Here is a 26,505-nt window from a genome sequence, read left to right as displayed (position 1 = left end):
CTTCTTCCCTGATGGCCAAACAAACACGTGATAAACACATGTGTAACTTTAATAAACACAGACATGCTGCATACCCACAGAAAGGTCAGAAACTCGGCAAAAAGCTCATAAAAACCACTATTATGTTCACCAAATGCAGTTAAAACACCGATCAATCAAACCAAAACAGGAGCAGAAAACACCTTCACAGCGTAAACATTGAAAAGAGACCCCGGAGAATCAGCTTGATTAAGTAAACAAACAACAGCTGAGACAGGTGAGAATCCACGGTTTCCAACGGTACAATTTGAATCACTCTACGACCAAGATTCGCGGATCCTGCCGCAAAATAAGAGCAAAACAACAACTCACCTTCAAGAAATACCATCAGAAATGTTGTCTTTCCTTTGCTATTTATCAAAACAAGTGATTTCCACCGGAACAAAACCACTTCTAATGAGAAATACACTTCCCAGCATGCTTTTGGGTCTCCATATTTTGGAGACCGGATTCTATTGGTTTAGAGGATTAAAACAAGCTGTCAATCACCCAAATTGACCAATGTAAGCCAGAGCTATGGCCCTGCGTAAAACATGCTGCATTCAGAGTTGTCTTTACGCTCCACACAGGGAGCATCGATGAACAGCGAGGTTTCTTTCTTTTTTAAAATGTATTTTTTTTTTTTACTTTTTTGTTGATCAATAGTGACACGTAAATAAGATTAAATGGTTTTTTAATAATTTGGTATCCAAGAAATCTCAAATGGCACAGATGGTGCCAAACTGTGCCAAATGAGAGAACGCCTAGGCATCTCTTTCCTAAAAGCTCTGTAATTTTACTCTGCTTCACTACAGCAGCATCAGACTTTGCCCGGCTCATGTCCGCATGTTGTTACATGACCTCCTTCGTTTTTTAAGCTCCTACGGGCATATTTTTAAGGGTGATATTTACTTCAAAATGCAATATTTTTTTAGGCGTAGGAAAAAAAAATCCATCTGCATTTACTCTGACCCAGTGGCATCGACAGTGAAACTTACATTTCTGGTGGAATCTCACCAGAAATGATCTTTATTTCGATACTAGGATAATTCACATAAATCTTGTAATAGCAGAGATTTACTCTATTTAGTTTGGGCGTTTTCGATCAGGGACCCCAAAAAGGGGGTCAGGGAAGGATATTGTTTTTCATCCTGTTTCTCAATGACTTGATTATTGCAACAGCCTTTTTTTCTCCTTGTTTTAGCCAAAGAACATCTATTAATCAACACAAGACTGCTCTGAAATCAGTTGCCAGGGATTAAATCTGACCCAGAGGAGAACTAGCTCGTTCTCCTTGATTACACTGGCATCCAGTATATTTTGGAAACGTTTACAGGATCTTGCTGATGACTTTTAAGATTCCAAATGGCTTTTTGCCGATATAAATGATGACCTCTTAATACACGGACCTGTCATTTTTGTTAGTAATATAAGAGCCAAATGCAAAGGTCTGCTTCAGAGATGTGGTTTGTTTAAAAATTAAATACAGTTTGGGGGTTGGGGTGCAAATCCTCAAGTCTTTCACTTACTAAAACTACAAAACAAATTACAACTTTGGTTCCCTTAATCATCAATATTTCACAGCAAAATAAAGGAAATTCACTAATAGTTGACCATGTAGTAACTTGTTTCTTTTCTATAATTCATAGTTCTATCTTCCCTCTACACACAGTACCAAAATAACAAGTCCCCCCGTCATTAGTTGTACTAGCTGAACTTGACTGAAGAACATATTGTGCCCTTTAAAAAAGTATCAAACACCTTTGTGGTTAACTCATAAATCAAAGTGCAGAGCATAATGTTCTATAATAACAATAATAATAATTAAAAAAAAAAAAAAGTGGGATAAAATACAGTCACTCACAAAAAGCAGAGCCTTACAAACGTGCTTCATCATGCAAGTCATATTTATTTTTGGATTGTCAACCAAGAGATAGCAGAGATGAAAACCCTGCCAAAGGCAACTGAAACTGATACGAACTATGAACAACAACAGAGGGACGCTTGCTCTCGCCAAGAGTGGTAATAACCCTAACCCTGGGATTTGTCAGGACAAATGAGAGAGCAATCGTCCATCTGCAAATATTAAATGAATAAAAATAATACATTAAATAAATAGTAAAAGTTAAAATAGTTAAGACACAAAATCTGGCAAAGACAAAAAAAAAATACTTTATAGTTACTAATTAGTTAACTGGTTTATTTACAAAGAAGCGGATGACTGTGTTCATGTGTGAGTCTCTGTGTTGGTGTGTGTGTGTGTGTGTGTGTGTGTGTGTGTGTTCTCATTCCACAGAGCAGAAGTTCTCCAGACTGTTCTCTCGATTCTTGGGGAGTTCATTGCGTCCCAGTAGTCGGTACTGAAAGGAGACACGATTGATATAGTTCCCACTGGACACCAGCCTCACCACTGAATTATCACAGCCAACCTTCATCTGGGCTACAGGGTCAAAACAGAGAAGGAAAAAAAACAAAAGGATTGTTTACTCTGGACCACATGAAGAACATTTTGTTCTCTAAGCCATTTACAGAATCACGCCCCAACAATGCTGGGACTCACCAAGTCCTCTGAGGGAGAAACACAGGTCAGCTACAGGGAACATCTTGGAGGTGTCTATGCCGTTGCCCCCCAGCAGCTCTACGTAGTCACCTGACCCCGAACAGCCCGACCACACCTGTCTCTGCAAAACACAAACAGAAGACCTGTCCCATTACATTACATATCATTTTAGCATTGATCGATTCTCACATCTGAGAAAGGTAAGTTGCATTAAGGGCCCACACTGGATATTACACTGACTGGGATTTCAACCCCAGGCCTCCACACCAAGGTCTTTGGACTATACCACTGAGCTATACCAGCTGTTAACCAGCTGTACCTGTGTTTAGTTTGGACCAACTGTACTGCTGCATATATTTTCAGGTTACTATCGCTGACATCTGCCACATGCATGCTCGAAAACAGAAGGAAATATGAACAAGAACGTACAAATGCATCAACATAATATGGAAGAAAATGCATTCGGCACGTTTGTCAGATCTCATAAATAACGGAACTAGTATTTCATTGCATCACACTGACAGTGATGGAGAACCGTCCTGCTGCAACCATGATCATTCTGGCCTAGTCATGATCAGAAATGTCTATAAGAAATTGTCTTTAAGAAGTGCACTTTAAATGTTTAATAGTTCAATTATGAAATTAGTTGATTTAATTGTATGTATTTAACCCTGGCCTTTGTCTTTCTTTTTAAATAATTATTTGCATTTGTAATTTATGATGTGTAACCTTACCTCACCTTACCTTCTTACCTTACATTACATTACCTTACCTCCTTACCTTATATTACCTTACCTTACCTAACATTACCTTCTTACCTTACCTTACCTGCTTACCTTACATTACCTTACCTAACATTACCTTCTTACCTTACCTAACCTTACCTTACCTCACCTAACCTAACCAGCTACCACAAGCTGCCAAAATACTATCATTCCTCTCGTAAAGATGAACATGGACAGACACACTTGCAGTCCCTCCATCTCTTAAAGTATCCAGTAAAAACCCGTCAGAGAGCACTCTCTTTCAGACTCTTCAATTCTTTGCATCGTAGCAGGTTGTCGCCAACGCTGGAGATGTGATCACTTCACCCAAGATACTTGTATGCAGAGTAGATGTTGAGAAACGGCGAATAGAGGTGCCCTCTCTCTCTGACCTGTGATTGATTTAAGTCTCCCACCATGAGCCACATAAAGCTAAATAATATCTCAGGTTCCAGCCCATCATTACTATCTTCAGTTACATACTTTTTGCATGTGGTATGACTTCACGCAGCTGCATTTGCTCGTAAAAGGCTTCCCACAGTCCATCTTTAAAATCCCAAAACACTTGACTTTTGTATATTCACAACTCTTCTTGACGATCGAACAGAAATACAAATATCAGCTTGTTATGTTTGGCTCGGTACAGCAGCAGCGCTAAAAGTCATCTCACAAGTTTGGCAGTCAGTGTCAGAGCAGCTGCAAATGTATTCAGGAGCATTTCAGGAGACTGTTATGAACATGATTTACACACTTTTCTTTCCTGTTACTCACTGCTTCTCAGAATTGAATCCCACTTGTAAATATGGAGGTTTCACCGTTACGATCCAACGTTAAAACCAAAGACCAAGGTGTGCTAACAGATTCAGATCTGACCTACAGCAGTCAAATCAATAACAAAAACAACCTTATATCAGCTTCAAATATATCCTGAGTGAAGGCTTTCGTGTCCCACACTGACCAGGAGAAGCTCATCCATGCTGACATCTACAGAGGGATTGACTATTGTCTTCTAGTCCTTCTGACAGGACTCCCCACACACTTAAGTTTTAAGCGGAACAAAAAGATCAGAGCACTTTACTCCGGTTTTAATGTCTTACTCCAGTTTTTAATGGCTCACAGTCAGTTTTTGAATTAACTTTAAAGTTCTGCTGCTGGCCTACAAATCACTAAAAGGTTTTCTGTCCAGAAGACATAAATTACATATTAAAAGAATATAAATGAATCTAAGATCTTCTGACTCAGGTCACATAATCGAGCCCAGATGTCAGACCAAATATGGTGACGCATCAGAGGTTTTTACTGCATTGAACACTATTTTATTAAGTATATTATTGTCATATGTTATGCTCTATTTTAGTCTTTCTATTTCCCTGTACTCTGTTTTACGTTTATTATGATTGGGGTTTTGTGTTTTATTGTGTTTTAATATTCCCGACATTTAGCTGCAATTATGTTTTTTTATGGAAAGCACATAAATGTGCCTCTCCAATTCAGTCAGACGTTTCACACGAGGCAGATTCAGCAAACTATATAACGGCTTATATATAACGGCTTCCCGATACAGAAAAGCTCACAATAAAACTGACATTAAAACTCTGCCTAACCATTCTTAGACACTCCTTTGTTTCCAGCCGAAGTCAAGCTTCCAGTTGTGATGTAATCTTACAGCAGGTAGTCTCGAATTCAAATTCAAATATGTCTCCTGGCTACATCTCCTGTGATGAGATCGGACCTGGCTTCACTCGCCCTGTCTTCAAATACATCCTGACACACCTGTCATTAAAAATTGCTGTGTGAATATGACTCCGAAGTTGTTTGATTTCTCCGGATGTTATCTTCGTTCTCTGGCACCAGAGAGGGAACATCTTAAAAACGCTTCATTGGATATTTCTGCATCTGTGTAGCCTCGTGTTCTTGGTGGAAGCAGCTCGAGAACGTGTATTTGTCGATATTTAACCGAGTTAAAGACGTTAATTAAAGGTTCCGGTGGGGTTTTTTTGTTTTTGTTTTGTATTATTACATTAAGACAGAGCCAGTCTGTGATACCTTAGTCAGAACTGTCTTCTGACTGTAGCTTCATGTGAATCAGACAGAGGAGAGTGCTTTTAATCTCGTGACAAAGACAATTCACACATTACATTAAATATTAATGTGCTAAAAGTACTGTAAAGCCAGTGGATGAGTTATAAAGGTTTCTTCATCCATGAGAACATCATGATGACGATGAGCCTGGAGCCCGATAATCATGCAAGTCCAATTACACACACTTGCAACACCTGCAGCGACATGCTTGTTTTTCATGGAGGTGTAGTAAGGAAGATATTTGACATTCTCTGGTTACACCTACTGAGCTCTGAGCATAGCACCGGTCATGTGTGGACTGGCAAAGAAACCTCCGATGACTGATTCAGAGATTTGGTACTCGGATTATTTGGCTGATTTGCCTATACTTCAGTGGGTTTGATGAATCTTAATGGCTAGTCTAGATGACCAGAGCTTAAATAAATAGAAAATATGCATTAATAGGAAGCTGCAATGACATACAGTGCACAGAGTGGCAACGACTGTACAACCACGGAAGACTGGTCCTTTGGAACGCCATCATTCTGTCACAAAGCATTATAAATGGGATGATTTAAAGAAGCATTCCAGTCACGTAAAGTTTACTCATCAAGTAAGTTGTGTATATTAGAGAAACACTAGATGTCAGTCAGTCGATTTTGTCTGTCTCACCTGTGGGAGGAGGTCATTGCTTTTGGCCTGCCTCAGGCTGAGTTCTGTCAGTTTGATTTCCGCAGGGTAGATGATGGAGAAGCTGCAGTTCCTGCGCTGGTGTGGCAACACCATGGTGAAACTGCCCTCTGGTCTCTGAGACATGACGTTACAGGCTTTACACACGCACACACACAGAGAGAGAGAGAGGGAAGGAGGGAGGGAGGGAGCGAGGGAGAAGAGAATGCAGAGTCAAATGAACAGTTCCCCATCACCAGAGAAACTCATTATTGTCACCAAGTTCCATAAATTGGAGATAATTGGGGATTAGGGAGGAGCATGACAATCAAATTCAGTTCAGATGACACAGATAGAAAAATAATGAAATTTGAATTGATAACAGTATGGTCGACTGGACGGGCACCAAGTGGAATCAGACCACTTCACTCCTCTGGGCCTGTTTTTCATTTAAGAATCATTTTCATTGTAAATCAGCCTCGTCTGTGAATGATCAGAAGATGCTATAATAACTCAAGCTTACCGGCGAACAGAATGGATAAAATACCAAAAAATCTGCCACACATGACATAAAAAATGACACACATTTGTTCCTACATACATATAAAAAAAAATGCATTGCAGCCAGTCTTAGTAAATTCAAGCGATAGGGCTTAAAGGTGCCATATGTAAGAATGTGGCCAAAAACGGTTACTACATTCAAAATTCAAAATACCGAGGTCTTTTAGGTTTAGTTTTCTGTCCTAACTGGCAACCCGTGGTTGCTCGGCAGCTGAGAGTCTACTGACTGCAATGATTGGTAGACGGCGGTAGGAGGCGCCTCATACCAAAACATGATTTCAAAACATAAACATGATTTGCAGTCTGCAAAATATTTTTATTAATGCAAATATTTTGTCTGTACTGTTGTTGTTGGTGAGTTCAGTTTGTCATATGAACATTATTCCTGAGTGTCTGTGACATATTAAGAGGATTTTATGACCAGTTGCTTTAAATGTATTACATAATGAACCTTTAAATAAAGAGACACTGTGAACAGCTGCAAGCTAATGATCCAATCCTTACATATATCAGCCTGTAAGATTTACACTGTTTTGCTGTAGATAATCCGTTCAAACACCCTTGTTTGCGTCTGCGCTTCTTTCTTTGTACGTCTCTGCCTTACAGCCAGATGGCGATTGCTATGTTATGTTGCTCGACACAGTGTTAACGCCGTGTTTGTCAAGCAGCAGCTGGAAAACAGGTGCATCATCCCTCTCATTCAATCTCTGCCTGTCGCTCTGGGCCTTGATTAATGCTCAGCCAAGCGCACGTGTCCAGGAGGAACACACATGCATGCACACAAGCAAAGAACCACCGTGACTCACAAATAAAAACAAATCAGATTTAGCTGCTATTTGTTTCACCGATTGGTTTCTTTTAAAATGTAACTTTCGCTTGGTTTCACTTTATTTTCATAGTGGGACTCACGAAAGGGGTTGTGTATCTTCTTGACAACAAGGGTGAATCCACTGCCGGGGCTGTGAATGCGGAAGAAGACCATGGCGACGTTCTGAGAGGAGCGGCTGGTGGTTCCTGTCGTTGGATTGGAACAGTAGTCTGTGTAGCGCTGATGAAGTGGAAGCTGATGGTCCTGAGTGTTGGGGAACTTCTCTCCCTTCAGAACCCAGCCATCGAACATCTGCAGGGGGGAAACGCACGGATGTTTTTGTTTTGTTCAGAAACTGCTCCAGTGGTTCATCATGAAAATTGCTTAGTGGAAAACACAAGATAAAGGTGCCATATGTAAGAATGTGGCCAAAAACTGTTACTACATCAAATTCAAAATACAGAGGTATTTAGGTTTCGTTTTTTTGACGTAACTGGCAACCCGTGGTAGCTCGGCAGCGGAGACTCTACTGACGGCAATAATTGATAGACGACGGTAGGTGGCGCCACATGCCAAAACATGATTTCAAAACATAAACATGATTTGCAATATTTTTTTAATGCAAATATTTTGGCTGTACTGCTGTTGTTGGTGAGTTCAGTTTGTTATATGAACATTATTCCTGAGTCTCTGTGACATATTAGGAGGATTTTATGACCAGTTGCTTTAGATTTATTACATAATGCACCTTAAAGAAGTGGAAACTAAATGTTTTAAATCTAGTGAGAACAATAACTTAACCTTGACTCAACAATCCACTTTGTGTAAAGACTGAAACATTTAAAGGACAATTAAGGTCAGTCCAACAATGCTGTCATCACCAGCCCACAAACTGATCTTCTTGTCTTCCTCACTCCAATTATTAGATGGCTGTGTGAGTTCTAAGTTTCTGTGAACGGGGGCCAACCTTGACGAAATCTCCAGCGCTGCAGTCGATGTTGACGTCAGAGATCTCCACGCTGATGACCTGATTTGGCTCGGCGATGATAAAAGCAGCGCAGGCCAGCTGTGGCTGAGATGCCACGAAAGTGAAGGCGCCATCAGTGGCCAGCATGTCCAAGCATCCTATAAAACCACACAAATACAAGACAGCGAGACATCAATTCTTCATTATGACAGAGAGTTTAGTTTTTATCCGAACAAAACTCATTGAATTGAGTTTCATCTTTGAGAAGTTTCATTAGTTTGGACTATGAAATTCTAAAATACAGCTACTATAGACTATTTACTGCAGGGACAACACAAATACATCAACATTACAGTGAACATCTTATTCTAAGGGTTTACTTGCAGAGTAAACAAAGCCATCGTTTTCAGCAACACTTACTCAGAGGTCGGCGGTAAATAAAATCCTCTTTTATTTTCTGCTCCACACCGAAGAGAGAATCTAATTCTTCTGAAGATTCAGAGTCCTGGAATAAACGTGACACTTACAGGTTACAGCTTCAACTTTAATGACACAACATTTCAACTCTTAGAGAAATTGGATCTTACCTCAATGTAGCGACTGATCCCCATCTTTGAAGAAAGGGAGATGAGAAAGAGAAGGAGTTGTGCGCGCAGAGGCAGAGACATGTTGAGTGTTTTCTGAAGCAGAGTGTGGGGGGAAATAACGGCTGCGACTGTGAGGTGGCAGCTTTTATAGGAGCATGACACACACACACACACACACACACACACACACACACACACACACACACACACACACACACACACACACACACACACACACACACACACACACACACACACACACACACACACACACACACACACACACACACACACACACACACACACACACACACACGCACACACACACACACACACACACAGACAAACAGGCCTACATCATAGAGGGTCACTGGAAAACAAGGGTATTTACAGTGATTCAGATGAAACGCAGTTGTTCAAAGCCACGTTAATGCACTGGAAAACGCGCTCGGCTGCAACCGCGTCTAATTTAGTAATTGAATTAAAAGTCATGGCATATTCTTTCCACTCCAAAATTGTTATTGATGAAGCCAATCTCCTCAATCACATGCATTATAGTGTATTTATGAAGTGCTTTCTTCGAACACTGAGCATTAAAGGACAACTTTTTCTCTGCAGTTCAGAGGCTTATTGTCCCTGATGCTTAGCATGAAATGCGTTTAAATGTATTTTCAAGGAATGAAATGCTTCCCGTTTGCACCCTGTGGTGACCTGGTATAAAGTCACAGTAGAGGAGAGTCATCTCAGGGCACGTTATCAGATTCTGATTCTCATTGTTCATCGTGGAACTCATCACAGTTGAGGGATGACAGGACAGCGGCCACTGAGATCCACACATCTGTGAACGTTTTTTTTTTAGAGGACACGCTCGTTGAAGAGGAGACTGGACTGAACTTCATCCAAATGCGTGTGTGTTTACGCAAACACTGTGATTCATTCAATTTTTTTTGCATTTATAGGAGCCAGAGATTGCCTGGAGAGGACGCAAGCTTCCATCTGGTCTCACTGATGACATCAAATTGCCTCCTCTACCTCATTTACCCCCCTCTTATCTTACCCCCCACTCTCCCTTCTCTTTGCTCTAGGGTCAGTGATTGTGATCTCTATAAAACCACAGGCTGGACCAGAAATAATCTCCTACAACTGTTTCACTGAGCTGGTCGTCGTTATTAGCGAAACTAAGGGGGAACTACTGGAAAGAAAAGGGTTTACGTACTTTTAAAGAACCGTTGAAAATCGATCTCAGCTCTCAATCTGTGCTGTTGCAGAAAAAACATAAAACCAAATCCTTCAAACGGGATTTCTGTCCTGAAACAAAATGGAACATTCACTTGTCAGTTCTTTTTCTTCGGACTCGTGTAGACAGAGTGTGTTATATAATCAGGGCAGAGGTTCATTTGTGTGAATTTTGTGCAGTTACCTTTATGATAATTATACGGTTTGTTTCCAATTGCTCTTGGCAGGCACAGGTTATAGACTGCAGCTGCGACCAGACACCCAGACAGCGAGATGCAGATTACGCTTGTGTTATTCTGGAGCGGTCTACAGCTGGCCAAAGCATTAAAACGTGGTATTAAAAAAATGATTTAACCGACTGAGGAGCAGCAGCGACACGTGTCTGACAACCCACATCTGAAGGAAGGACAAAAGCCTCTGTGTGAGACTCTGCCTCGCGATTATCTTCAGCTAACGAAGGCTGACGTGATCCCGCAGTCCTGAAGGTCTCTGATGCCATGTATGAGGGCACGAAACTGAAAAAAAACAAACAATAATGAATAGCAAACGCCCCCACCCTCACTTCTTTGTCTATGGTGCTGATGATGACCTATTCAAGGTGTATTACTTTCATTTTAAAGCCAGTGGTCAGTGATAACAATTAGTCATCTTACAAAGTCCTGTCTGAACCGATTAGCGGACGCGTGGCAGCTTAAGTGTGTTTTGCTAATGTGAACGACAGCAGCGGGAATGAAAAATGTTCCCATAATGCAGCATGGTGTGTGTGCATCTATGTGCATGTGTAACGTCGTGTTGCTACAAGTTCTTGTGCCTTGTGCTGCGACACATACTGTAATTTGTTTTAATCCAATTTATCAAATGAATCGATGGATTTTAATGAACAACGATATCAACTCATATTATGCTAGTCATGCTCATATCTTTATTTTTTATTCTATATTTTCTTATCTAACATAATCATATCTAACAGTCTATACCCAGGGTTCTCAAAGTGTGGTAACTGGAGGAAAAGCAGTATGTATACACCAGGGTATGTGATCATGGAGTTGAGAAAGTAAGAAAACTAGTTATAATACATGAAATAATAAGAATTAGAGTGACTTTATCTCTCACGCCATCTTATTCTAATTTCACTACACCAGTGTGTGAAGTACATGTGAGGCAAAGGACGATGACGAGATTTATTGGGCATAAATCTGCCTCCTGTGCGTAGCTGACTTTGCTCGGTCTGTTTACGTCGCTGTCTTTTAACATCGAGAGAGCTCAATGTTTCCTCAGTTTGAGAACATCGGTCTAAACCAGGTACGTCCAAAGTCCGGCCCACGGGCCAATCACATCTTTTGTCCAGCTTCTGTTTTATAATGTGTTATTTACGACCAGTGACGACGTGAGACGGAACCACTTTGCTCTTTGAAAATAGAGTGCATATCCGACTCCATGTGCAGAATTTTTCCATTTGTTCACTCGTGCGTGGCTAAGATCTGGTTACATTTCCATTTAAAAATTATAATTCTGAAAAATAAAAAACCTGGCCCTCCTCTTGGACACCCCTGGTTTATACTATTCCAAATTAATAAACATAATGTCCTGGTGAAATTTCTCTGCAAATGTCACTCTGCAGGAATACAAAAATGCACAAGTAGCAAAATTATAATTATCCTTTTACACCAGGAAGGCTTTAATGAGATCAAAACTATTTTTCCCAAGAGAGTGAGGCAGTCGGGGCAGGCAGTGGCAGAACGATAAGGTATCAAATTATACGTCATAAAACTTTGAGTGAGAATATTGAGTGATAAAAAAGAAAATGGTTGTGTGATTCTGTTCAAGTGTATACAGAGTATATACCCTCAACTGTGATGGAACACAGCCACAAGAATGTGACTCACGGTGATTCAAAGATCATTTAAAAACCAGCTCTTTAAGATTCCGCTGTTTTCGTAAATTTTTCCACGCTGACGGAGCGGCAAAGTAACAATACAAGAATGAAGTATTATTAGTGGGATATCCCACCAACATGTGATTTAAAAACACAGCTTGAACCAACCAAGTACACATTGAGCGATGATTTATGAAAGTTATGCAAGTGTGACTTCAATTTCATCCGTTTTAGGTTCAATTCATTCACAAAGCTCCTGGTCTAATTACTAAAATAAATTTAGCCTCTCTCTCTCTCTCTCACACACAAGACAAAAGCCTATAACACCATCTGGTGGCAAATGTAGGAATAGGTTTAATTATTAGTCAGAGGTTTTCTACAATGTAAGAATCATAAATACAGTTTTGTGCAACTAAGTGTTGATCAGAAAAGACAGAAGCAGTGGTGTGTGAGTTTCCTCTGAGTGTGTGATGATAGCCTCAGCTGGCCTGATGTTCGAGGACCCTCTCCATGTGGTCAAAGTTAAAGCAGCGCGTGTTCACTCCAGGCATTAGTGTCCGAAACCTTTCCCTGCGTCCCAGCATGGAACCTCTGTCTGCACACCTGCTCCCTGTCAAAGATAGCACATAAAGCTAAGTATCTCTGCTTAAATGTTCACACACACACACACACACACACACACCTTGTGTGGGTCTGTCAATGCAGCAGTCTAAGCCCAGCTCTCCTCACTGCCTGACTGACCCATTCATCTCCCGTGGGGGGGCTGTAATGAGCTGACCCTCCCCGTTTGGACTGACCTGACAGAGAGAGATTACACGAAAGCCTCCATGGATTTTCTCGGTTGCCCCCTCCTTGCTCATCCCTCTTCCCTGAAAGCGGTTAATTCAAAGTATATTAATGAGGAGCGATGGATAACACACTCTTCTTTTAATTACCTTCCATCCGAGATCGTCAGCGGAGGTCGGGCGACTCCCATCTAATGGGCCTTTTTGGTTTGGATTTGCGTTCAGGACGGTAAGAGTTCTTCACCTAATTTGTTTTAGTCTGAATACAAAAAACAATTCATTATTCATGGTTAAGCCATGGCAGAAGAATATGCACAATAAACTTTTATAAACAAGGTCTTGGACAATATGTATTGACACTGGAGCATCATGTAAAGATATATGTGTTGTCTTTGGGCCTATTTGACATGCAATCGGACAGCAAATAGGCCTAGAACTGACTGAGGGAGAGAAATCATGATAATTCAAAAAAAAATTCTCTAATCTGCTTAAATGGTAGTGGTAAGCACTCTGGCCTTTGCAGCAAGGAGACTGCAGGTTCGAGACCCGTTCTTTCTGCATGTTCTCCCCGTGTGTGCATGGGTTTTCTCTCCCGTTTCCTCCCACAGTCCATAAACATGCAGATTTGAGGATTAGGTAAATTGGACAATGTCAATTAACCATAGGTGTGAGAGTGGATGGTTGTTTGTCTCTATATGTGGACTGGCGATCTGTCCAGGATGTACCCTCCCCTATTGCCCTATGTCAGCTGAGATTGGCACAGCTCCTCATGATAGTTCTGATTCATAACATACAAGGCACTTTACATGGTAAGGTCAAGGCCTTAGGGTAGGGAAGGGGGTTAGTGATGATAAAATGAAAAAATGAAAAGGACAGACGTTAGAAACCTGTAATGGTTGTAAGAGGTGTAATTCAAGAATAAGAATACTTTAAACAAGGAAACTAATTTCATGGATCATCAAAATCTCAGAGAGCAGATTTGGCAAAACAAAGATCGCACACCTTAGAGTTCCCATTAAAGGCTTTAAATGCCGACGTGTTATTTTGTTCCAAGCTTAAATAAAAAGGCCTCTTCCTCAGTCTGACCCCTTGATCAACATGGGTCAATATGTAGTCAATAATCTGAAGAAGAGTTTTTGGGCTCAAAACACCTGCAACTGATTACTGCTATTAAAAAACAGCAGGGCATCAACTATCTGTGCAAGCTTCTCTGTCAGTCAACAGAGTTTTCAACACCAGCCACAAACTGATCTTCTTGTCTTCCTCTCTCTTCAGTGTTGGATGTGTGGCTTCTATTTTTGGTGAGGGGGGCCAACCTTGATGAAATCTTCAGTGCCGTGGTCGATGCTGATGTCAGAAAGCTCCAGAGTCATGACCTCACTTGGCTCATCAGCGACGATAAAAGCAGCACAGGCCCAGCTGTGGCTGAGGTGTCACATGAGTGGAGTACAGCCATCAGAGGCCCAGATGTCCCAGCATCCTAATAAGCACACAAACACACACAATTCTTCATTATGACAGAGAAAAGATTCACAAACATGTTTTTTCTTTGGGAAGTTTCATAGATTCAGACTTTAACCCTTCATGCTCGCACGACACAGAAAGTAAACAACTCCATATATGGTCATCCTGGGGGTGTGTTTTTCAGGTCTTCAGGCTTTACAAAATGCGTTTTTGGGGTTTTTATGTGTTGTGTTGTCAAAGTCATGATTAATTCCATTTCGATTATTCTATATCGAGTAGTAATAATTGTGGCAAAGTCGCAAAATAGACAATTTTTCTTCTATATTTGCTCATAAAAAAAAAAAAAAAAAATATTTCCGTATTTCCGTACTTTTTGCTCAGGTGTGCACATAAAAATATATTAAAAAAACTGATATAAGACACTATATTGCACATTCTTATAGCCTCTGTATAGATGGTTTAATATAGTAATGGAAAAAGCAGCGTAATTAAACATTGACATATGTTTTAATTAATGCTAATAAGAATGTTTATCACTGGACATTATAAAACACAGGTACTAGGCTATTAACTGCAGGGATAACACAAATGAAACACATCAAAATTACAGTGAACGTCTTATTTTAAGGGTTTACTTGATTGTTGCCAAATCCTCTGATTCTGTCTCTGATACAGAATCCTAAGTTAAACATGACAGAAATAAACGTCAGCTTCCAAGACATCAACTATCTTTGCAAGTGGATGCTCCTGTACGGTGCTTTTATTTTACTAAAGTGCAACCAGGATGGAGCCAGGAGGTCACTGTGCAGTAGTGGTATGGAACGACTCTATATTCATGTAAATGTATGTAAATTTGACCGTATGGGGTCCTCTCCTCGTACAGTTTCTGACATTCTCTGGTTTGAGGTTCCCTCACATTCTGCTGGGTGGGCCTTTGACACTCCATAAATGTGTTCCTTCATCATTCAGCCTCCACTGTGGTCTGCCCCCCCCCCCCCCCAGCCTAATAAACATTGATTAGTCCACATAATCAATGCACTCAATGACAATGATTCAGTGCACTGCATGACTGTATTGACTGCAATCAGCGGCCCTCTTTTTCATGCATTTTCTGCATTTTATTAGTAAAGTTTTGATGGAAAAACAATAATTGTGCAAACCCCCACCCCCACCCCCCTGCAGCATCAACAGACATATTTCATTAAGTGGTACCAAGATGAGATAAAAATCAATGCACCATCTGTGTAGAATAAAAAAAATAATATAATAAATTAATTTCAAAAAAAAATCTGAATGACCACCAGAAGGTGGCAGTGTTTAGCTGCTGTTGGCTTTATAGTACTGGCAGCCTTTGGCTCCTTTCTCATCATTAACTGTTAAATATTTTGTATTTTAACAGAGGTCCTTATTAAAGTATGACGCAAAAACTGTTTAGAATTCATAATCTGAAAATGCAGGAGTATATTTATATGTTATATTTATAACCGCAGAACTATATGGGAAAAACAAAACAAATTCACCCATCTGCAGTCAAGATAAGCATGTATGGGGGAGGTGGGGGGGGGGGGGTGTCTAACCTGACCTGTAAGTCTGTGAGGAAAGTTTTTGGGGAATACCGCAACACAATGTGCTCATAAAGTTTCAACGGCACCGTCAAATAAAACAAAACAAGAGCCGTGTGATGTATCACCTTTCACTGTTAAACAGTGAAATTCAAAGAAAAAAGGCATGAAAGGAAAACCCCAATGTGAGGCCCTGTAACTTTTCTATTCTTCCGTCTCCATGGCCATGCATGATCAGGTCAAGTAATGAATGTTGATAAAGTAGAAAAGCTGGTTTAATCAGGACGGATCACTGTGCAGAGGTGGAGAATGTCAGAGAGAGAGAGCAGGCACAGCTGCTTAGTGAGAAATCCAATATTGACTGTCGGGATAGATGTCCTGCATATTCTCTCATCTGTCCCAGGGGCTGTGGTATTATGCCTCTCACGTTAACACCCCTAATTGGATTAAAAATGGCTTGTTATTGGGAGAAAAATGACTGAGAAAACTATCATGATTATTGCCTCTCAACAATGTTGGCTCCCACAGCTCAAGAGGCAACATAATTGTCACGGAAAAAATGTCAAAATCGGGGCGACGCAGTCTCCTCTGGAACAAACACTTGCTTTGATTGATTGTGTTTTAAGAGGAAAGCAATGGGAGACAACGCTGTAACATTCAGTCCCTCATTCTGTGTTTTTAAAGCCAGAAATGTCACATCAACGTCCTCCAGCTGAGGCATTTTTTTGTTTTATACTTTCAAAAATGGTCTTTTAATCTGTTAGTATTTGTGTGTAAGAGGCAGGGAGAGTTTTGTAGCACTGCATATGCATACAGGCACGGCTGTGTGAACGCACGCATGAACAGAAATGAAACAGAGAAATCCATCAGACGTCCAATGGGTTTTGGTTTGTATATCCACCAGGAGCAGCCATTAACAGAAAATAAATGCTTGACGCCATAAAACTGACAGTGTCTCATTCATACTGACACCGGCTAAATTACACATAAAAGCACTGATAACATCATCATTAAATATTGATTTTAAGGATGGTTGAAACAAAAACAAATCCAGGCACAGGCTGCAGATGAGGGGATTTGGACGAGAGTCAAAGCAGATTGAACGGAATCCTCTTCTTTTTTTTTTCTTCTTTAAAGGCAAGCTACTGTGCATGATGAGAGAGAGAAAAAGATGGACAGAATAGAAGCGGAAGTAAAAAAGGAGAGAGTGTAAAAAAAAAAAGGGAAGAGTGGGTGAAAAGTAGAGAGAGAGGGAAAGGGGTTGGGGGGGGGGGGTTAGAAAGAGATTTAAGGCTGAGGCTCAGAGCAGATGTTATTGTTGATGATGATGGATGCAGGTTGTTGAGATGCAGAGTTGTTATCATGAGAGGCTCTCGCTGCTGCTGCTGCTGCCTCCTCACAGCACACACTTTCCCCCCAGATGTCCGTGTGTGTGTGTGTGTGAGATAGAAATGAGCAAACCACAGGCCAAAACTAGGTTAACATACTATACAAAATAATATATGTCAGTTTTAGGGCTGTGATGATTATGGTTTTGTCATGATTCCATCGCACATGATCCAATTTTGTAATAGGTATAGGTCATATTGATGTCATTTTATGTAAATTGAATGTCCTAAATTGAGCTGCCCCTGCTAATAATAAAATAAATACAATAGACTGCTTTTCCTATATGCAGTGTAAACTGAGCGCTGTAAGAAAATTCAATTATATGCCGTTCCAGAATTGAATAAAGCCTCTCAAAATACAAGACACGGCACAGAGGTGAGTCTTCAGATGAACAGATTGCAGATAACACTGATAAAAGCAAAACACGAAGACGAAAAGAAAAGCAGAGCATGTTCTATAGTAAGTGGCTGGCACAGATGTGCATGATGGTCAACTATCTTTGTTGTTGTTGTTTTATTTCACACTTACACTCATAAGCACCAAAGACTTTGAAAGGCCTTAATTGGATTAATTAAGGCCTTTCTATATCTCACACATGGAGAGCAGTAACATTCTCTTGCATTAAACCGTGCATCACTGGGCTACCTTACATCCCTGCAATAATCCAGACTCACTGCACACTGGCTGCACCACACACACACACACACACACACACACACACAAAGGCAGCAGGTGGTGTGTGTGAGAGTGTATGTGTGTGTGTGAGAGAGAGAGAATGGGATATGTTGAGTGGTAACCTGCTCTACACTCTAACCAGATAAAAGGTGCAGGACAGAAACATGTCGGTAATTGATTGCTAATTAGTCCCTTTGTTGTCGTCCATTGTGTCCTGACAGAGCTTTACCCGGGGCTGTCTATTCACACACACACACACTGGCCTCACAATGAGGGAATAAGCATAGACAGTCCACAATGAGACAGACTGATGTGACTCTAGCAGGCAGCAGAAAAGTGCTTTACTGTTACTGAACAGCCTGACAGTGTGAATGTTGTATATTTGTTGTATTCTCATGGCCTCACAAGCAAAAAAGCAAACATGCAGTTTTCACTCAATAATTCATGATGAGGTGACACGTCCACCAAACTGTCCATCTGCACCCCCTCCTCCTCCTCTCCACAGCTGTGAGTCTGCTTTACAGTACAGGAGTTGCAGCAGACTGTGTGCCAGTGCCACCAAGTTGCTATGCCCACATCTCTCTCTCTCTCTCTCTCTCTCTTTCTCTCATCAGTGCATGAGAAATTACCTAATGAGGAATGGGTCGCACATTTCCACAAACTCATTAACCCACGAGCGAGTGAGACTAATTGCAGCGTTTGGGTAATGTGATTTCACATCTGTTACTGCAGCCCAGGACACAGCATAGTCAGCACAAGCTGGATCGAGTGGGCTGAGCTCAGTCGAGCTGGATTCACCAGGACAACACAACACCTTCTCAGGCTGCTGCTCCAGCCTGGATGGATGGAGAAGCAGTCCTTTTGCTTGTATAGTGGTTATACCATTTGAAAAAGCGCAGTCATGAAATTTAGGTATAATTGTTTCACAACAAAGTATTTTGTTTAATATGACTTATTTTTCATTTATTTATATATACAATTAATTCCATCTGGAATAAGCAACTATGTGTATGTATTTACATATATATATATATACAGTATGTGTGTGTACGTGTGTATATGCAACAGAGATGGATAGATGGATAGATGGATAAAAAGTAAGAATATATATGCATATATATATATACAAATATATATATATATACATATACAAATATATATACACATGTATATATGTATATATATATATACATATACAAATATATATATACACATGTATATATGTATATATATATACACATACGTATACATATATACGTATACATATATACGTATACATATATACGTATACATATATACGTATACATATATACGTATACATATATACGTATACATATATACGTATACATATATACGTATACATATATACGTATACATATATACGTATACATATATACGTATACATATATACGTATACATATATACGTATACATATATATATATACATATATACGTATACATATATACACATACATATATACGTATACATATATACACATACATATATACGTATACATATATACACATACATATATACGTATACATATATACACATACATATATACGTATACATATATACACATACATATATACGTATACATATATACACATACATACATACATACATATATACGTATATATACATACATACATACATATATACGTATATATACATACATACATACATACATATATACGTATTCATACATACATATATACGTATACATACATACATACATATATACGTATACATACATACATATATACGTATATATACATATACATATATATACATACATATATACGTATACATATATATACACATACATATATACGTATATATACATATATATACATACATATATACGTATACATATATATACACATACATTTATATGTATACATACATATATACGTATACATATATATACACATACATATATATGTATACATATATACAGATACATATATACACATAAATATATACATATATATATATATATATACGTATAAATACATATATACATACATATGGGCATGTACTGTATATAATCTCAATATAAAAATATAATGTTTCTCATGTTATAAAAAACACCAACTCAAAACTTCAGGTCATTTCATTCAAGTTAATTGGGTATAACAAGATTTTGCTCGCGCACACACACACACACACACACACACACACACACACACACACACACACACACACACACACACACACACACACACACACACACACACACACACACACACACACACACACACACACACACACACACACACACACACGCGGAAAAGGGAAAAGAAATAAATGAATTTTTCAGGGTCTTGACTTAGGTTGGTATTTTCAATAATTCAGTAAGTGACTGCAAACAAATTTATGTTAATAAAAAAGGTGGAACCAACTGTTTAACGTGGGGAAAAAAAGTAATATACTTTTGTTAATTATGATTAATCCTTGGTTTAACCCTGCTGCATTGTTACCGAAACTCCAATTATAAGTTTACCCGGCAATGGGACTGCTTATGGTAATGCCATATCTCATCAATTACCATCGCGTGACCGTAAATTGGCCTCAGCGCTGACAACGAGATGAGGTTAACACGCTGATTAATTTGAGCTGCTGTGATTTCAGGCTCAAGTTGACACTTCTAATCTTTGACACAGACAGTATAAGTTGAGGTCCGCACTCTCTCATCACGGACTAAACATTTTATTTACTTCTTTGGAAGCTTCAAGCTCATTTGAATGTTTTACGCAGAAGAAGGTAAAGAAGAAAACACATAATCAAGAGGTGAAAAGTCAACTATTTATTGTCTTTTTTTTTGCTGTGACGCGCATGGTCCCTTTCATGATGAGTGTAATCATGAAAACACGTTAGTTTAATGACAGTTAAGTCATAAATAGATGATTGATTTCATCCAAATGAGCACACACTTGCTGTTGCGCACGTCTATCAAAGGGATTGGAAGAAATTGTGACAGATTTGTAAATAATAATGAGGTCTTGTAAACGCCCATTTCTGAACGTTTTCTTTTCACTTTTTACTAATATAAGTTTGCATTGTATTCACCATATTGTGAATAGATGTGTGTTTTTTTTTAGTTAAACACTCACCAAATGTTAATTATGTGGACTTTTTACGTCTCATCCATCATTTTACAAAACAGTTCCGAGCTGCAAGTCAACCTCCAACAAACTGCCTTCGAGTACAGGTTATATTTTAAAAATTACAAATAAATTTAATTTAAAAAAACAAAAAAAACAATAGGTGAGCCATATTTACCGCAAAACACCTCTTAACGCATAGGTTTGGTTAGAATCATCTGCACACTGATGAACTTGGGGCCAAATGTGGCAAACAGCCAAGACCAAATTACGCAGCAAATATTCCCCGCTAGTAACGCAGTATTGAATTATGATAATTATTGTATTATTATGAGAATAAATCTGGTGGAATTAGTTTTTATACAGGTGTACAATCCACAAAATTGGGGGGGGGGGCCCTCAATTGACTTTAAATCTAATAAAATATATTATAGCTATAATATCTAATGGCAGGAAACTTAAAACTATATAGTCTAGTGTTGACAGTGTGATCAGTGAGATGACCGTCATGGTTAAAATAAAAGCAATGACCGTCACATTACAGCACTGACATCTTTACCGGTGCTGTCTGCCTGCACCGTGGAACCATTCACCCTTCAAAAAAGACTCAACCCCAGCCACCGCACAGACTCCAATAAATAGCCTAAATAAATAAATCTTGCAGAGCAATGGGCGCACACGTTTACGCAACAAAAACCTGCACATTTTGACGCCACAATAAAGCTCAGGATATAGGTCACACAGCGACGATGACACAACACTGTGCTCAGATAATGGAGACACGAATCATCCTTGTGTTGACATTCTTGAAAATTACCTTTATTCGTTTGTCATTTTTAAATTGGTACAAACCCCGTCAATGTGGTGCATTTCGATGAAAGATCAAACACTTAAGAAATGTGTCAAGTAATAGCACATACAATAAGTTAAAACATGTCACAAAAAAGACCAGCGGGTACATAGCAAGAATGTTTCATCTACACAAAACATCCTAAAACATAGTAGGCCTACTGAAAGATAAGTGTACTGTTGTATATATGTTTTCCTCTTTAGATTTGTCGCTCCCGTCTCATGCAGACGGAGACATGGTCGCCTCAAAAGTATCTCTGTTCAATCTGAGTGGGAACCATTTTTTTTTCTCCAGAAATGATCCAAGTGTTTAAATCCACATGCAACTGTGCATGCCCGAGACCCACAGGCCCCCACCTACAGTATGTGATGCGTGTGTTTGGTAGGCTGTTACAAAAATGTATACCAAATCTTATAAATAACCGTTTTGACTTAACACAACTTCACCTGAACACAATAACGTGTGCGTAAAGACACACTCAATGAAAACGCAAATACGACAATTGTTTGGCTCTCGGTAATTAGGGCCTATAGTCTAGAGATCAATACAATATTTATTATCAATAGCTGATAAAATCCTTTTTGAGTTTACAAGATAAATAACAAACTCAAGTCATTTTTTTCCCCTTCCGTTTGTCCATCCCTCTTTTGTCATTATGTCTAGATGAAGTCACACACACACAGTCTCCATTTAAGTCCATTTTAGCTCGTTCGTTCTCTCGTGTTGATCTAAATGGCGGAAGCGGGGGAATGAGCCACAGGGTGGTGGTGGTGGGTGCTGGGATTGGGTCACTAAGTGAAACTCATGGACACTGTGTGCTCCAGCGCTTTGCGCCGCAGTGACGCGATGCTTGTCCCTCTCCACATGTCACTGTCCGGGGAAGTACACAGCTGCGGGGAGCCCGATACGTTCGTGGGGCCAGAGAGAGAGGCCGACATTCCGGGGAAATGCGACTGGTAGAGGTGGGACTGCAGACCAGAGCCGTTGGATGACAGGCCGTTGGAGAGACCCATGGAATTTGGCGGGCCTGGGCCCAGGCTGCACTGTGACAGAGACTGCGCCATGCTCGGCTGACGACCCAGATTGGGCGGTAGCTGCAGCTGGGAGACACCCGGCATCCCCGTGGCCCAACGAGAGTCGTTGGCGTGGAAGGAGCACAGGCTGTTCTCCATGGCGGCCGCGGCAGAGAACTGGGGCAGGCCCGGTGTTGGGAGCAGCGTCCCCGGGGAGCGGAAAACATTGGTAGTCTTCTTCCTTTTCTTCCACTTGGCGCGTCTGTTCTGGAACCAAACCTTCGAGCAGAGAATCGAGATCGTGAATAACCAGGAGGACGAGCATGATGATGATGATGATGATGATATGAGGAACATTATCTGCAGATGATTGTGATGGTGGATGTGTAGGAAGCAGGTCTCCACAGTAATAATCCACCTTTACGCACGACAATCTCCAAAAATATGGCTCCATCTCGGTCTGCATATTATTATTCCAAGAAAGATTGATATATAATTATTTATTCTGCACCATAGCAACAGCGGATTTGAGCATCATGCATTCTTTTTCTGCAACGAGAACTGGTCAGAGTCTGACTTCATAAGCAATGATCACATGACTGGACAATCTGAATTAACAGGAGATAAATGTCGACCTTTTCCAGCTGCCCTATGGACCCACATAAACGTATATATTCACTGCAGCAGCAGAATAGATAAAGCTTTGATTTCTCTTCAATGGCAATCAATGTACCAATCAACGACTCATTTGTTTATTTATTTACAATTTTATAACATCTATTATACACTATTGTAAGTGTGTACGGTGCTTTTATTTTGAAGGCGTTTTATAAAAATGTGACAACCACTTCACTGTTTTTTGAGCAGAAATAATTATTCGTATCCACAAACAGATTAACTCAGTCTTAAATACAAACTTATATACGCGGAAAATTTAAAATCCATCCATCCACTCACGTGCACGAGGCGCACAAAACACACGTACACAGCAAACAAAAAAAAAAAGAAAGAAGAAAATGCATTGGGCTTTATAAAGACTTCATCATCTTCGGGAGTGATTAATGCGCGCGCGAGGCCTTGAGTCGATGCCTCCGTATTAAAAGTGAAATCTCGCTCTCATTCCGCTCAGCCATCCGTGAAACGTCGCCCAAACCCATTACACTAGGGGGGAAAGAAAATGCAATTTCTCATTCCATTAAAAAACTACAATATATTCTTGAGTCCTATTAAGACGTCGCTGAGAGAGCATTTTAAAAATAGAGTCCGCGTGGAGGCACGCGCGCACGCACGCGAACCAAGTGAAGGCTCAGCTGCACCTGCACGAGCCACCATTAAATGTTTACCAACAGCAACCATGGAGCCGAGGTTTGGAACCTGCAGCACTGGATGCAGCAAAGAATTGATTATTAAGGTGACTAATGATTGCGCTGCTTTTATTGCTTTCAGTGGGATAATTTGCATGAATTTTACATCACTGCTTAATAACCCGTTTACTATTATAAATAAGACTGAAAATGGCTGATAATGTGTGTGGTTTGCATGGAGTCGGCGTATGATTGTTCGAAAAATAAGCATTATGCAGTATAAAAAGTTTTATTTTTATTTTTAGTATGAGTGTACTACTTCCCTCCCCTAATGTAAAAATTTATTATTATAGGATTTTAAATGGCACCACTTAAAAGTAAAAAACTGCAATTTGCAATGGCTCCGTACAAAAAGGAACAGAAATAAATTAATTCCTCAGGGTATACAGGCACCAAAGGTGATGTTATTAAATATCTGAAAAATTAAATAGACATATAATATAAGCATTTATGTATTTATTTAACTTCATTTGCATCCCGTTCTCGTTTGTCGTGGAAAAAAGGCGAGAAATGTTTCAGCACCTTGGACAGAGACCATGTAAAGGTTCGATCAGCAACAGTTTCTTCAACTTTAAATCTATTTTACTATAAAGCTAAACAACTTATGAACGTATGCTTATTATATTATTTTAATGTATTTATCGTTCATCTTGAGGTACATTTTTATTTCTGATTTAATTATATCTCTAATGTTTGTATTATAGCATTTGGCCAACTGATGTTTTTAATGTACTATAGAAATAAACGTAAGATCGTTTATTTAAACAGCATTGTTTATTATTATTATTATTATTATTATTATTATTTTAATCTTCGATTATATTATCTGGTTCTTGAATGTCACAATACAACGGATATACTCGGTGCTTGTTTCAAGAAATACATACAATGTATATATTTCGAAATTACAAATATCTACAAGTGATAATATGGCAAGATTTTGTACTTGGAGTAACAACAGTAATAACTGAAAATAGACTATGGTGAATGACTTCATCTTACAAACACACATGGGAAACTGACGTGATTTCAGCCGATTTCTCACTGCCCCCTATGAGGTGTTATATATCATCGCTTTTGGACCCTTATTCGTGCTAAATTAAGATCGAATGTGGACCCAAAACCAACTATTTGCCATGTCAGAATTTGCAGCTTGTAAATACCTGAACTCTGGACTCCGTGAGGCCGATCCTCAGCGCCAGTTCCTCCCTCATGAAGATGTCGGGATAGTGGGTTTTGGCGAAGCTGCGTTCCAGCTCGTTGAGCTGTGCCGGGGTAAAGCGTGTCCGGTGCCGCTTCTGTTTCTGCTGACTGGCGGACTGACTGGAGCTCTGCTGCGGCTGCTGTTGCTGCTGCTTCTCCTGCTCCTTCCCGTTTACTGACATGACGGCAGAGTTGGATCCCACAGTGGCGATGTCTTCTCCCGGCAACAGAGTGGTTCCCTCCACTGAATCCGAACCAGGGGCCATGTCTCCCGGATGCCCCTGGTCCGACACGCCGCCTCCCAGTCTGCACTTGAGAGCCTCTCGGTGTCCGAGTAACTCTGCAGCATCCTTCATCCCTGAGAGGAAGAAGAGAGGCTTTCAGTGGATAAATACACGGCAAGCTGTATTCAATGAGCATGGCGTCCTTATATGAAATAATGTAGATTGTTAATACAAATAAATACACACAAGTAGCCTAAGACACAATTTCATGCGTCATTTTGCTGATAAATTACACGAAAACACTCGCAGAGACAAACCATTTAACACAATTAACTACACAGCCTATCTATCACTTCAAAAGATGAATAAATAAGAAGTTGGAAGTCTTACACTGGAGTTTAGGGCCGGGGTTGACGGATGATAACTCGCCGAGCCGAGCATCCAGGAGGTCGGCGTGAGAGAGCATGGCGTACCGCTCCAGGGTGAAATGCGGTCCAAAAAAATCCCTACAACTTTGGGGCAATTTCAAAAGTATATCTCGTCTAAATGAACGAAAATTCAGTTTGTGGTTAAAAAAGGGAGGTCCCTTGCATTATAATGTCCTTTAGAGCGACGGGGAGGCGCTTATTAGCTGAAAGAAGCCGTGCGCTTCCTCAAATCAGAGCCAATCACAGCGAGAGCTTGGAAATGTCAACGACGTGACTCCCCCCCTCTCCATCCTTTCCTCCCTCCTTTCTTTTGCTTTCTCTTTTTTTTTTATT

At 39.9% G+C, this 26,505-nt stretch overlaps 2 protein-coding genes across 4 annotated transcripts; both read right to left on the bottom strand.

Annotated features, from left to right (window-relative positions):
- Positions 1-1,913: 1,913 nt before the first annotated feature.
- On the bottom strand, positions 1,914-10,260 carry LOC310939619 (corticotropin-releasing factor-binding protein-like). Of its 2 annotated transcripts, XM_083904423.1 has the most exons (8): positions 10,212-10,260; positions 8,996-9,088; positions 8,829-8,913; positions 8,409-8,566; positions 7,543-7,753; positions 6,076-6,230; positions 2,579-2,699; positions 1,914-2,458 (listed from the first exon to the last, which is right to left on the bottom strand). In XM_083904423.1, the coding sequence occupies exons 2-8, from the start codon at positions 9,074-9,076 to the stop codon at positions 2,304-2,306; spliced, it is 966 nt and encodes a 321-aa protein (XP_083760549.1). In that variant the 5' UTR covers positions 9,077-9,088; positions 10,212-10,260; the 3' UTR covers positions 1,914-2,303. The 2 variants fall into 2 exon arrangements, with proteins under 2 accessions (XP_083760549.1, XP_083760548.1); XM_083904422.1 differs by lacking the exon at positions 10,212-10,260 and having other exon boundaries at positions 8,996-9,095.
- Positions 10,261-22,731: 12,471 nt separating this feature from the next.
- LOC310940304 (homeobox protein orthopedia B-like) lies at positions 22,732-26,210 on the bottom strand (the record flags this gene model as incomplete). 2 transcript variants are annotated; one of them, XM_083905241.1, is made up of 3 exons in its annotated part: positions 22,732-23,232; positions 25,481-25,878; positions 26,135-26,210. In XM_083905241.1, the coding sequence occupies 3 exons, from the start codon at positions 26,208-26,210 to the stop codon at positions 22,732-22,734; spliced, it is 975 nt and encodes a 324-aa protein (XP_083761367.1). The 2 variants fall into 2 exon arrangements, with proteins under 2 accessions (XP_083761367.1, XP_083761368.1); XM_083905242.1 differs by having other exon boundaries at positions 26,174-26,210.
- Positions 26,211-26,505: the final 295 nt, after the last annotated feature.

This window comes from Microchirus variegatus (assembly GCF_963457635.1).
Source record: "Microchirus variegatus genome assembly, chromosome: 18".
Taxonomy (NCBI): Eukaryota; Metazoa; Chordata; class Actinopteri; order Pleuronectiformes; family Soleidae; genus Microchirus; species Microchirus variegatus.
Note: the sequence above shows the minus strand (reverse complement) of the source record. Positions and strands in the feature narration are given on the sequence as shown.

What these genes read in the sequence shown, in the direction of transcription:
- LOC310939619 (XM_083904423.1), bottom strand. Translation starts at nt 9,076, where the DNA reads ATGTCTCTGCCTCTGCGCGCACAACTCCTTCTCTTTCTCATCTCCCTT. An exon ending in GGATCAGTCGCTACATTGAG is followed by an intron (nt 8,914 to 8,995) that starts GTAAGATCCAAT and finishes CGTTTATTCCAG; the next exon opens with GACTCTGAATCTTCAGAAGA. An exon ending in TTTCTCCCTCAGAGGACTTG is followed by an intron (nt 2,459 to 2,578) that starts GTGAGTCCCAGC and finishes TTGACCCTGTAG; the next exon opens with CCCAGATGAAGGTTGGCTGT.